Below are 12,104 nucleotides of genomic sequence, written 5' to 3' on the forward strand. Positions count from 1 at the left end.
TGGGATGGATGCTTTCCTTGTATGACTTGGTCTTACATGTTTTGCACTTTGAGGGACTGTGTTTTATTCTGGAGAAAGTCTGGGCAGGTGGACGCGAGTCAGTCACTTTAGCATGTCCTCAGGCCCCAGCCCTGGCTGGACCGCTAACACCATCCCAGTTGATACACAAGGGGTTGTAACACAGGACCTGGGTGGAAACAGGGAAGCTGCTCCTAGAGCTGACGACCAAACACTGGAGAGGAGCCCCGAGTCCTGGCTGAGCTGGCTTCTCCCTGAGCAGCCAAGGAGGTAGGTCAGAGTGAAGAGGTTACTTCGAAATTATCAGTAAATGCCTCTTAACTTCTATCATCCCTAGTTTAGCTGTCTTTTGCTCTGTTCTTTCCACCTCTTCCACTTTCTCTTTTTTCTTTTTACCTTCCTTTCTTTGTCTCTTCCCACTTCCTCTTTCTTTTACTTGATTTTCTCCATCTGCCTTGTGCTTCTCCCTCAGCCTATCTGCTGTGCTTCTCCCCCTCCTCGCTCCCATGCAGCAGCTCTGTGCACAAGGACTCCCTTTATCTTGTAACTCCTTCTGACCCACAACCTGCAAGCCCTTCTGAATTTGTTTCTCACATACCTTCCTATTTTAGCCCATACACGTTCTTCAAAGTCTCTTCAGATTTATGAGCTTTTTGACAATGCAACAGCAGGGGAGCTCCCGTACCACACCCAAGAACCTGACAGCAGTCCCACCAGAACTCCCTTTCCCCAGCAATTAGGGCTGTTGCCCACTCAGACAGAAGTGGTAGGCTCAGCAGCTGTAAGCCCGAGACAAAAAGATAATCATTCTTACATTTTCCCGACTCCTAAAATTGAAGCATGAGCTTTGCTTAGGGTATTTGCTGAGACGAATGTGTCAGCAAATGCTTTTCTTGCTTTTCATAAATACACCAAATACAGAAACTATCGTTTTCTATTAAAATCACATTTACTCCAACAGTGATCTGAACAGCAGCAACTTTAGGCATGGCCAAACTCCTCCCGGCAGTCTGTGTACTAGAGTAAGCTGAGCAAGTGTCTCACCCACACTTGACCCAACCACAGGAGATGCTGAAGGCCTCCAGTGAACCAAAAGCTGGAAGTGGTGATTCTGTTCTAAACCAGGGACTTCCAGTGGGTAGTGCATCTTCTTTTGCTGTGCAGCAATCAATGCCAAGCAAGGCACATGTCAGCTAAACATCTGTGCTGGCAACAGTTTCTGTTCAATCTTGTCATAGCAAAACAAGTGAACTATCAGCTTTGGGACTAATTGTGCATTTCGTTTTGGGGTACAGTATCACAACTACATTTATCCTCCATGCTTCAATGGTTTCTCCAAATGAAGTTTAGGATCTTTTGCTCACCATGCATCATAACAATACTTACAGGGAAGGGCAGAGCTAAACAGTTTCTTGGAGAAGCTTGTTGTAAGCCACGGTATTGCTCGTAGCTATTGCATTTTTCAGGCACTGCCAGAAGTAGGGCTGAGATCGAGGGTTAGTTGGCCATTCCAGGACAGAACTTCTGCACAGCGTTTTCCTCAGCTGGACATACCGGGACTTCTGCAGAACCTTCTCAAGAAATATCAAGATAATTACATCCATTTTTTCATCTAGAAGCCGCTGGTGGGCCATGTAAAACGTTGTCTTGAAGCTGCCACTTTTAATATACTTGTTGGTCAGCACAAATATGGTCTTTTTGCTCAGCTGAATGCTCTGCGAAAGGTTGTCAAAGACTGGCTGTCCTGGGAGCCAGTCCCTTTCTTCCAGGCATAAATTGAACTGTCTGGCTTTTTGATCTTCCAACCTTTCAACCAGTTCTGTCAGCACCCACTCATTCACAGCCGGATCTTTATTGTCATAGGCAATAAAAGCATCGTAGCAAGCATCTGGTAAAGATAAACGCCGATAGCCCTTCAACTTAGCAGTGCAGTAATGGTAACTATACCACACATCCCAGAAATAGAGATGGCTCATCACTGCGAACACCATAAAGCCTAGGACAGTTGAAGCTGACAGAGCATACAGAATCAAATACGAGGTGTCCAGCTCACAGGTATACAGATCCAAGAAAACCACACTCCTTCCTTTATGGGCCCCTGGGCCAGCACAGGTCACGTCTGTGGCCAGAAGAGGAATAGTCACTTGAGTCTGATTGATCCACCAAACAAACCACACGGCATCACAATTGCACTTGAAAGGATTGCCATGCAAAAGCAGCATCTTCAGGTTGTTAATGACATTTTCAGGGAAGCTAGATTTCTTAATTATTTGGATCTTGTTTGAACTGAGGTCCAAGTATTTCAATTTAAAAGCACCTCTGAGAAAATGTTTGGTTAGCCGTTGGATGCGATTGTTTTGGAGCATCAGTTCTTCGAGTGTTGAAGAGCAATTGGACAGTTCTCGGGGAACAGTAGCCAGAAGGTTATTGCTGAGGTCCAGAGTTACTAGTTTCCTCAGATAGTGGAGGTTTCTCCAGTTGAAACTCTTCATCCGGTTATTGGTTAAGTTGAGGATCTTGAGTTCTGGAGGCATAGCTTCAAAAACACCATGAGGCAAAAAACTGAGCGAGTTGAAGGAAATATCCAGTTGTTCCAGGCTGGTCAGATTCTTGAAGAATGACAAGTATCTAGCATTCCCATCCATCCATAAAACATCTAAACGATTTCCTCTGAATTCTAAAATTTGAAGAGATTGGCTTTCCATTCCTGTGTTAAAAGAGGTAGAAATCTCATTCTCATTCATCATCAGCTTTTTGAGATAAGCCAAGTTTTTCATAAAACTGAGCACGTGAGTAACACCTTCCGCCAGAAAATAATGTTTGTTATTGCTCAGGTCTAGAATTTCTAAAAGTTTTAGCTCTTTGAATGCAGTTGAGTATAGCAAGTCAATCCTGTTGTTAGAAAAATCCAGATATTTCAATCCAGACAAGTAGGAGAATTCACTTCCATTTAAAGTTTGACTTATTGCATTATCTGACAAGTTGAGGCATCTGAGGAAACTAAGTCCCTGGAAGTCTGAGGGGTTAATAAAAAATATGTTGTTTCTGCTTAAATCCAGAGTTTCTCCATATTTCAGGCAGTCTTCCTTAACTGAAGATCTGTAGGAAGCAGCCTCTTTATCTTTGGACCTGCAACTTCGCCCATACTCATCATACCTGAAATAATGCATCTCTTGTAATACTTGCCTGTTGTATTGCTCTACTGAAATCCTAGGATTAGAGCAAAATCCATAAAAGTTGCTTTCAGCTGAAGAAGGAGAAATTTTATTCACTGAGAGGTCTATGAATTTAAGAGCTGGGAATTCTTTGAACATTCTCAGGTCAGCAACTTTAATAAAATTAGTCCCAAGATCCAACACTGTTAGATTTCTAAGACTGAGCAATGGATCTAGATTTCCTTCTCTCAGTTCTTTAAAGACATAACCCCTGAGCCTCAGAGTTTCCAGGTTAGAGAGGGAGGAAAATGTCTTAGACAGATTCAAGGATGGAGAATACATCTGCAGTTCAAAATTAAAGGACAGATCAAGCTCTACAAGGCTGGGGACAAACTTCAAAAACTGAGCATCTCCAATCTCCTTCATGAGGAAATTTTGGGAGAGGTCAAGCTCTTTGAGATTCCTGATGTTTTTAAACCAGCTGCTGGGTATGCTCTGAAGAGAGTTACTGTGAAGTCGCAAAATTCTTAAATTTTTCAAGGAATAAAAAGCCTTTGAATGTATCTCAATTGTGGTCCTGGGGCAGGGAATACAAGGATATGGGGCATTATAGCAACGTGGACAATTACCACTTAGATCAAGAATTTCTAGGTTGTGAAGGGCACTTAAATCATGTTCTTGAATCACTTGAATCATGTTATTGTAAATATACAATTCCTTTAAAGTAGATGACAAATTGGGTGGAATATGAGTTAAGTTGTTAGACTTCAGGGATAGTATTGTTAATTTTTTCAGCTCCAGAAAGGCTGTTTGTTCAATTTCAAATGAAACATTGCATGGATTACGGTAGTAACAGTTCTGTCCCAGGTACAATATTTCTATGTTTCCTAGCTCTGACAAATTGGCTTTTTGGATAGAAAAGATACTGTTTGCTTCCAGGCTCAGCAGACTTAAAGTAGTAGGAAGACCCCGAGGTATTTCTAACAGCTGGTTTGCATCCAAATACAATGACTTCAATCTTGTCAGTGCAGCAAAACTGCCATTCTCAATCTTCGGTGTCACGGTGCACACGTGATCTTTGGGCCCCATTCTGACAGGCACACAGTTGCATCTGAAGTCAATCTCCACGAGGTTTTCAAGATGAGCAAAGGATGTTGGATAGATATGGGGGATATGGTTAATACTCAGGGTAAGGTTGGTAGCATTTGCAGGGATCCCGCTGGGGACTTCCATGAGACGCCGATCGGTGCAGTCCACTATCACAGTACCTTCAGAGGCTTTAACATCACAGGGTAAACTTTTGGGAAACCAAGCTCCTGACAGCAGTATCGGAAATAGGAAGAGCAAGACAAACACAAAAAACGCATTTGACATCTTTGCATGAGGTACCTAAAAATAAGGAAATAGGGAGGTATTAATTTAATGCAATGAGAACATGTCACAGGACATCATATGAAGCATGTACTGGATCAGATCAAATATAGAGGTAACCTGGAGTCCTGTCTCTCACATCGGCTAGAAGTGGATGTGCAGGATTGTAAGACTGGGGAAGGCATATGTTGGTATTTCCTCAAATGCTTTCTTTACTTTCTTATCACTAAGTACTGTAGTGTTAAGATAAATATCACTCTCTAAATAATGAATCATAAAAAAAAAAAATCTACTGAAAAAATGACAAGGCAGGGGATTAAAAGCTACATCTCTGTGAATTTTCTTTTTTTTAAGGGGAAACAAGCATTGTTAAACATCCAGCAGACTGTCATTGTATAATAGCGTAAATGAGCAAAGTTAATTTTTCGAAGCATATGAAGGATAAAGAAAATCTATAGTAATTTAAAAGCTAGTGTAAATTTTCAAAACCACACTAACAGGTGAGTGCCTAATTTAAATTTCACATTATCATAAGGATTCTTAGAATCATAGAATATAATAATAGAATCATTTATGTTGGAAAAGACCCTTAACATCATCGAGTCCAACCGTTAACATAGCACTGCCAAGTCCACCACTAAACCATGTTCCTAAGTGCTACATCTACACGTCTTTTAGATACCTTCAGGGATGGGGACTCAACCACTTCCCTGGGCAGCCTGTTCCAATGCTTGACAACCCTTTCAGTGAAGAAATTTTTCCTAATATCCAATCTAAACCTCTCCTGGCACAACTTGAGGCCGTTTCCTCTCGCCCTATCGCTTGTTACTTGGGAGAAGAGACTGACACCCACCTTGCTACAACCTCCTTTCAGGTAGTTGTAGAGAGCGATAAGGTCTCCCCTCAGCCTCCTTTTCTCTGGACTAAACAACCCCAGCTCCCTCAGCCGCTCCTCAGAAGACTTCTGCTCTAGACCCTTGACCAGCTTCGTTGCCCTTCTCTGGACACGCTCCAGCACCTCCATGTCTCTCTTGTAGTGAGGGACCCAAAACTGAACACAGCATTCGAGGTGCGGCCTCACCTGTGCCACGTACAGGGGGATGATCACTTCCCTAGTCCTGCTGGCCACACTATTTCTGATACAAGCCAGGATGCCATTGGCTTTCTTGGCCACCTGGGCACACTGCTGGCTCATATCCAGCCGGCTGTCCACCAACACCCCCAGGTCCTTTTCCACCTGGCAGCTTTCCAGCCACTCTTCCCCAAGCCTGTAGCGTTGCATGGGGTTGTTGTGACCCAAGTGCAGGACCCAACACTTGGCCTTATTGAACCTCATACAACTGGCCTTGGCCCATTGATCCAGCCTGTCCAGGTCCCTCTGCAGAGCCTACCTAGCCTCAAGCAGATCAACACTCCTGCCCAACTTGGTGTCACCTGCCAACTTACTGAGAGTGCACTCGATGCCCTAGTCCAGATCATTGATAAAGATATTAAATAGAACTGACCCCAGTACTGAGCCCTGGGGAACACCACTTGTGACAGGCCACCAACTGGATTTAACTCCATTTACCACCACTCTCTGGGCCCGGCCATCCAGCCAGTTTTTTACCCAGCAAAGACTATGCCCATCCAAGCCATGAGCAGCCAGTTTCTCGAGGAGAATGCTGTGGGAAATGGTGTCAAAGGCTTTACTAATGTTTAGGTAGACAACATCCACAGCCTCTCCCTCATCCACTAAGCGGGTCAGCTTGTCACAGAAGGAGATCAGGTTGGTCAAGCAGGACCTGCCTTTCCTAAACCCATGCTGGCTGGGCCTGATCACCTGGTTGTCCTGCACGTGCCGTGTCATGGCACTCAAGATGATCTGCTCCATAACCTTCCCCGACACCAAGGTCAGACTGACAGGCCTGCAGTTCCCCGGTTCCTCTTTCTGGCCCTTCTTGTAGATGGGTATCACATTTGCTAACCTCCAATCAACTGGGACCTCCCCAGATAGCCAGGACTGCTGATAAAGGATTGAAAGTGGCTTGGTGAGCACTTCTGCCAGCTCCCTCAGTACCCTCGGGTGGATCCCACCTGTCCCCATAGACTTGTGTGTGTCTAAGGGGTGCAGCAGGTCACTGACCATTTCCCTTTGGATTATGGGGGCTTCATGCTGCTCCCCGTCCCTGTCTTCCAGCTCAGGGGGCTGGTACCCCGAGAACAAGTGGTCTTACTATTAAAGACTGAGGCAAAGAAGGCATTAAGTACCTCAGCCTTTTCCTCAGCCTTTGTCGCTGTGTTTCCGCATCCACTGAAGGATGGAGATTCTCTTTAGCCCTCCTTTTGTTGCTAATGTATTTATAGAAACATTTTTATTGTCTTTTATGGCAGTAGCCAGATTAAGTTGCAGTTGGGCATTGGCCCTTCTAATTTTCTCCCTGCATAACCTCACGACATCCTTGTAGTCCTCCTGAGTGGCCTGCCCTTTCTTCCAAAGGTCATAAACTCTCTTATTTTTTTTTCCCCGAGTTCCAGCCAAAGTGCTCTGTTCAGCCAGGCCGGTCTTCTTCCCCTCCTGCTTGTCTTTTGGCACATGGGGATGGCCTGCTCCTGCACCCTTAAGATTTCCTTCTTGAAGGATGTCCAGCCTTCCTGGACTCCTTTGCCTTTCAGGACTGCCTCCCAAGGGACTCTGTCAACCAGGCCCCTAAACAGGCCAAAGTCTGCCCTCCAGAAGTCCAAGGTAGCAGTTCTGCTGACCCTGCTCCTTACTTCTCTGAGGATCAAAAACTCTCTCATTTCATGATCGCTATGCCCAAGATGGCCTCCAGCTGTCACATCACCCACAAGTCCTTCTCCATTCACAAACAACAGATCCAGCGGGGCACCTTCCCTAGCTGGCTCCCTCACCAGCTGTGTCAGGAAGTTATCGCCTTCCACACACCCCAGGAACCAGACTGTTTCCTCTCTGCTGCATTGTATTTCCAGCAGACATCTGGTAAGTTGAAGTCCCCCACAAGAACAAGGGCTAGCGATTGTGAGACTTCTCCCAGCTGCTTATAGACTATTTCGTCTGTCTCTTCATCCTGGTTGGGTGGTCTATAACAGACTCCCAGCATGATAGCTGCCTTACTGGCCTTTCCCCTCATTCTTACCCGTAAACACTTGACCCTTTCATCACCACCATCAAGCTCTAGACAATCAAAACACTCCCTAACGTACATACAGGGCTACCCGACTGCCTCACCTTCCTTGCCTCTGCCTTCTGAAGAGTTTACAGCCATCCATTGCAGCACTCCAGTTGCGTGAGTCATCCCACCATGTTTCCGTGATGGCAACTATATCACATTTTTCCTGCTGAACAATGGCTTCCAGCTCCTGCTGTTTGTTGTCCATGCTGCATGCATTGGTATAGATGAACTTCAGGTGGGCTATTGATCCTGCCACCTTTTTTGGTGGAGAAACCCTAATTCCTATGTGAGTGTTCTCAGGTGCTTCTGTGGTTTCTAACACATCAACAACCCTTGCATCTTTGCTGCCGCATGGATCTAAACCCCCTACCCCCACTGAGATGGCTAAGGAGCATTCATTGTTGCTCTAACAGGCTTGGCTTTTTACTCTGTTGCATTTCAAATTCACAGGTGTCACCACTACAGACCCCAGTCCCCCAGGGCTCTCAGTTTAAAGCTCATTTCACCAAGTTTGCTAGCCTGTTGGCAAAGATTGCTTTGCCTTTTCTAGTGTGGTTGATTCCATCTCTCCCTAGCAGGTTATAGTCATCAAAGACTGTCCCATGATCATGAAAGCCAAAACCCTGATGAAAGCACCAGCCATGTAGCCAAGTGTTGATTTGCATGATGTGTCTCTTCCTGCCTGCACCCTTTCCTCTAGCTGGTAAGACAGAGGAAAAGATAACCTGAGCACCTATCCCTTTCAGTCACACCCCCAGAGCTTTGTAGTCTTGCTTGGTTCTGCCCAGGTTGCAGCTTGTCATGTCATTTGTGCCCACATGAAAGAGTGTCTAGTAAGTGTCAGAATGGATGTATTGTTGACCTAAGCCAGTCAATGGCTATACTTCCATATGGTTTAATACCAGCTTGCATTTGTAGTGTCCAATAAGGACAGAGGGCCAAGAGGGCACTGTATCAATGTGAAGTGTAAAAATGAAAATCAAAGACAGATTTATGATTGAGCATGTCCCATAAAAGACTAATAATCAGTAAATAATTAGAGCCAAAATGCTACAGGCATTTAAAGAACCTTCAAAACATGCTCTCTGTCTGTCAAGTCTTTGTGGTCTTGCCTACTTTATAGATTTGTGTGTATTACGGGAAGACCAATAAGCTTTTAAGATTTCACAACATACTAGTTACTTCCTCAGCAGCAGTCAATGTCAAAGAAACCCTGTCCCTCTGGCCAGGGGCAGCCAGCCAGGCAAGCAGACTGCCAGCCTTGGCTTGCCTAGCACAGGGGCTATGACCATTTTGCTGCCTTGCACAGCTTCTTAACTGCCTGTGTCTGATGCTGGTCAAGAGATTTAAAGACAATAAAACCCACAATAATCAACATCATCATTTTTCCCTGGAAAACTCAGTGTTGAAGGCTTGGAGATGCATGGCACACAGAATGCTCTTAAATAACCAGGATTACTTATGCATGGAATAATATTGACTAAACGTGAATACCCAGTTAAGCAGCTGAAAATCAAATGGTTAGGTAAAGTGTTCAAGCTACATGGAAATGTTTTTTCTCTTTAGCTGGAACACAAGAAAATACAAAGACCCGCTCAAACAGTATGTGAGAACCCTGTTGAGTGTTGCCTAAGATATGCCTTGCAGGTAACGCAGACTTGGAGATTAATTGAGGCTTCCTGTTGTACGCTCTGTTTACTTAGACCACTGTGTCCGCTGTATGACTTTGTGTTTCTGCATTACCGTAGATAACTATGCTAAACCTACCTATGCATCTGTGTATCTGGAAGAGTGCTCTACTGACTAGCAGGGCAGCAGATGTGAGAGAAGCCAGATCAAGTCTCACACAGCACTGTACTTCTGCTATCTAGATTCAACAGCCAAATGGAGTCACTCTGGGGATTTGTTCAGTCAGCTTTTGAATACAAAGGTTCAGTATGGAAGGAAAAAATGTAAAGTCCACTGCAGACCTTGAATTCAGTGTAGTCACATGAGATTCGTATCAGTAACCTGGTACTGTACTACACCACAGCCTTTCCTCTACCATGATTTCCTTTCCCATTGCCAGGAAGTGCTACAGCACTTTCTTCTTTTCTGCAGATCCTCAGAAAAAAGGCATGTAGCTAAATGTCCCAGCTGGTAGCCATGAGTATCATTCATACAATTACTCAGGGAAAGCTAACCTGGACTAACCAGGCCATGCCTGTGAATTCACATTCCATTATTTTCAACTCTTGTGAAGTCATTTGTTAAGAATCAAAATAACCTTCATTTGGTTTATAGCAATTCACCTTGGAAACTCACCCAGATGATGGCCACTGGGTAAGACAGTTCACCAGTGTCTTCAGTACAGTCTAACCAATCAACTTTAGAGGATGATTAACTTTTCTGATTTCCTGATGTAGAAAAGCACTTGGATAAAAATGATGAATAAGAATAATCAGAGTAAGTGGGGAGCTAATTGAGAGAAGATAAAATGCATTCATTTCCTCCTACCACCCTAGCTTTTTTTTAGAACTCTTTTTCCTCCACTAATATGGGCAGGGATGTGGGAGGGAGAAAGAAGGGCTCTACCATTGATATTAATTACATGGAAAACTGAAGGTCTTTCTTTGAATGACAAGGCACATTGCCAAAGAAAAACCTGGATATCTTCTTGTATTTTGCCTTCCTTCTTTTCCAAGGGACACACTATATTATGTATGTAAAAGACTTTATTAGATGAATGAAAAACCAAAGCATGCCTATCCTAACCAAATGGCCCATGGTGCCCCAGATCCTGCCTACCTCCATCTCTTGCTTTACCAGACCAACACAGCCCAGGGGCCAGGGTTGTTAGCCAAGGCAGGTGCCCATGGAGCATGGCAGAGAGGTGGCAGGAAAACCAGAGAGACTCTCTGCACTGCAGGGCATGCCTCACCATCACATAGATGCCATTTACTTTTATCCGTCAATGCACGCCACGGCAGACCGTGAAGTGCTGACCCTCGCCAGCCACGGACACAGTACCTGCAGCCACTGAGGGAAATACTGACAACCACCGTGGATCAAACTCCAGCAGCCTGTCTTCCTTTAAAAGAAGGAAGGAAAACCTCTGCTGCTAACTGGGGGTCAAACCACAGATTTGCTGCTCTTGAGGAAAACTTAATTAGAACCAATCTTTAAAGATTTGCTAAACCAAATTAAAACCCTCTGTCGAAGCACTAGAGCAGGACTTGGGCAAGGTGAGATTGCAGTCTAGATCGCCACAAACTTTCTGCATGAACTCATACTCGGACACAGAACTCAGGCACTTAATTTTAGGTGCTTACCTAAGCTCCTCGGTTCCTTGCCATCAACCTGGGCTGCACTGACATTCAAGAGAGAGAAGGAGAGAGGAGAGAGAGGCCCCTCTGCAGGCGCTGCTCAGCTCTGAACATGGAGGGAGCTCTGCCTGACTACATGCTGAACAGAGACAACACTGCAGGTTTAGGTGCCTAAAATTAGATGTAATGAATCTGGGCCTTAAAAGTCTTCATGAATATGATTGTAGGTTTCTTAAGAAGTCAAAAAATGCCTTTTGAGATGTTTGCAATGCTCAGATTTTGAACTCTCACATATTGCAGTGTTTTTAGGAACCTAAGTGTTGTTGCAGAGCCAGCCTAGCTACTACCATCTTTGTGCTTCATTTCTTTGTATATCATTCCGTTTCCTGATACCCTTTTAATGCATTAGCCATTTTAACTGTAAACTGTTATATTCTGGTGCTATGTGTAACACTTTATGTGTGTTATAGTACCAGAACAAATTAAAAAAATGTTTTAATTAGAAGAAACAAGCAATGCTGACTTGTGCAACATCTTTGCAATGAGAAGCTAGTTTAGAAGTACAGCTACAGTATGCATGTGAACTGTCCTTTCCTCTGTGATCTACGCTTGGCTTTATAAGAAGTTCAAAAAGTACTAATCTGCTGAGCTTAACTAGCACATGCACAAACCCGTAATGATTTAGGGTATTCTTCAAATATTCAGCAACAATACAGCTAGGTGTTTCTGAAGAAATTTTTTCTGTAGGTGTTCCATATGTATTTTAAGAGGTGAAAGAGGGAAAGGCTAGAAAAAAAGAACACCGCAGAAGTTATAGCAATTTGAAAATACATTGTTATATTAGTTCTGTAGGACAGTAGTACAAATAAATGCTAGCCAGTTAGTACTAGCACAAAAAAATGCTTTCCTTTCCTGTCGTTATGTATTGCAGCTTCTAACCACAATAGTAAATTTGAACATTTAGAAAGCAGAAATATGTTCTTGAAAGTCTTCCACAACAGTTCTAGTCAAAGAAGTCTAAGAGCAAATTTAAAATTAAATTTTAACCTACCATTTTCTGTGTGCTTCCAGGTCTGGCAGAT

At 43.9% G+C, this 12,104-nt stretch overlaps 1 protein-coding gene across 1 annotated transcript; it reads right to left on the reverse strand.

Moving 5' to 3' along the window:
- Nucleotides 1-1,418: 1,418 nt before the first annotated feature.
- TLR7 (toll like receptor 7) lies at nt 1,419-12,104 on the reverse strand. Its single transcript, XM_072852894.1, has 2 exons — nt 12,074-12,104; nt 1,419-4,562 (listed from the first exon to the last, which is right to left on the reverse strand). The coding sequence occupies exons 1-2, from the start codon at nt 12,074-12,076 to the stop codon at nt 1,419-1,421; spliced, it is 3,147 nt and encodes a 1,048-aa protein (XP_072708995.1). The 5' UTR covers nt 12,077-12,104.

Source organism: Ciconia boyciana, chromosome 1 (genome assembly GCF_034638445.1).
Source record: "Ciconia boyciana chromosome 1, ASM3463844v1, whole genome shotgun sequence".
Lineage (NCBI taxonomy): Eukaryota > Metazoa > Chordata > Aves > Ciconiiformes > Ciconiidae > Ciconia > Ciconia boyciana.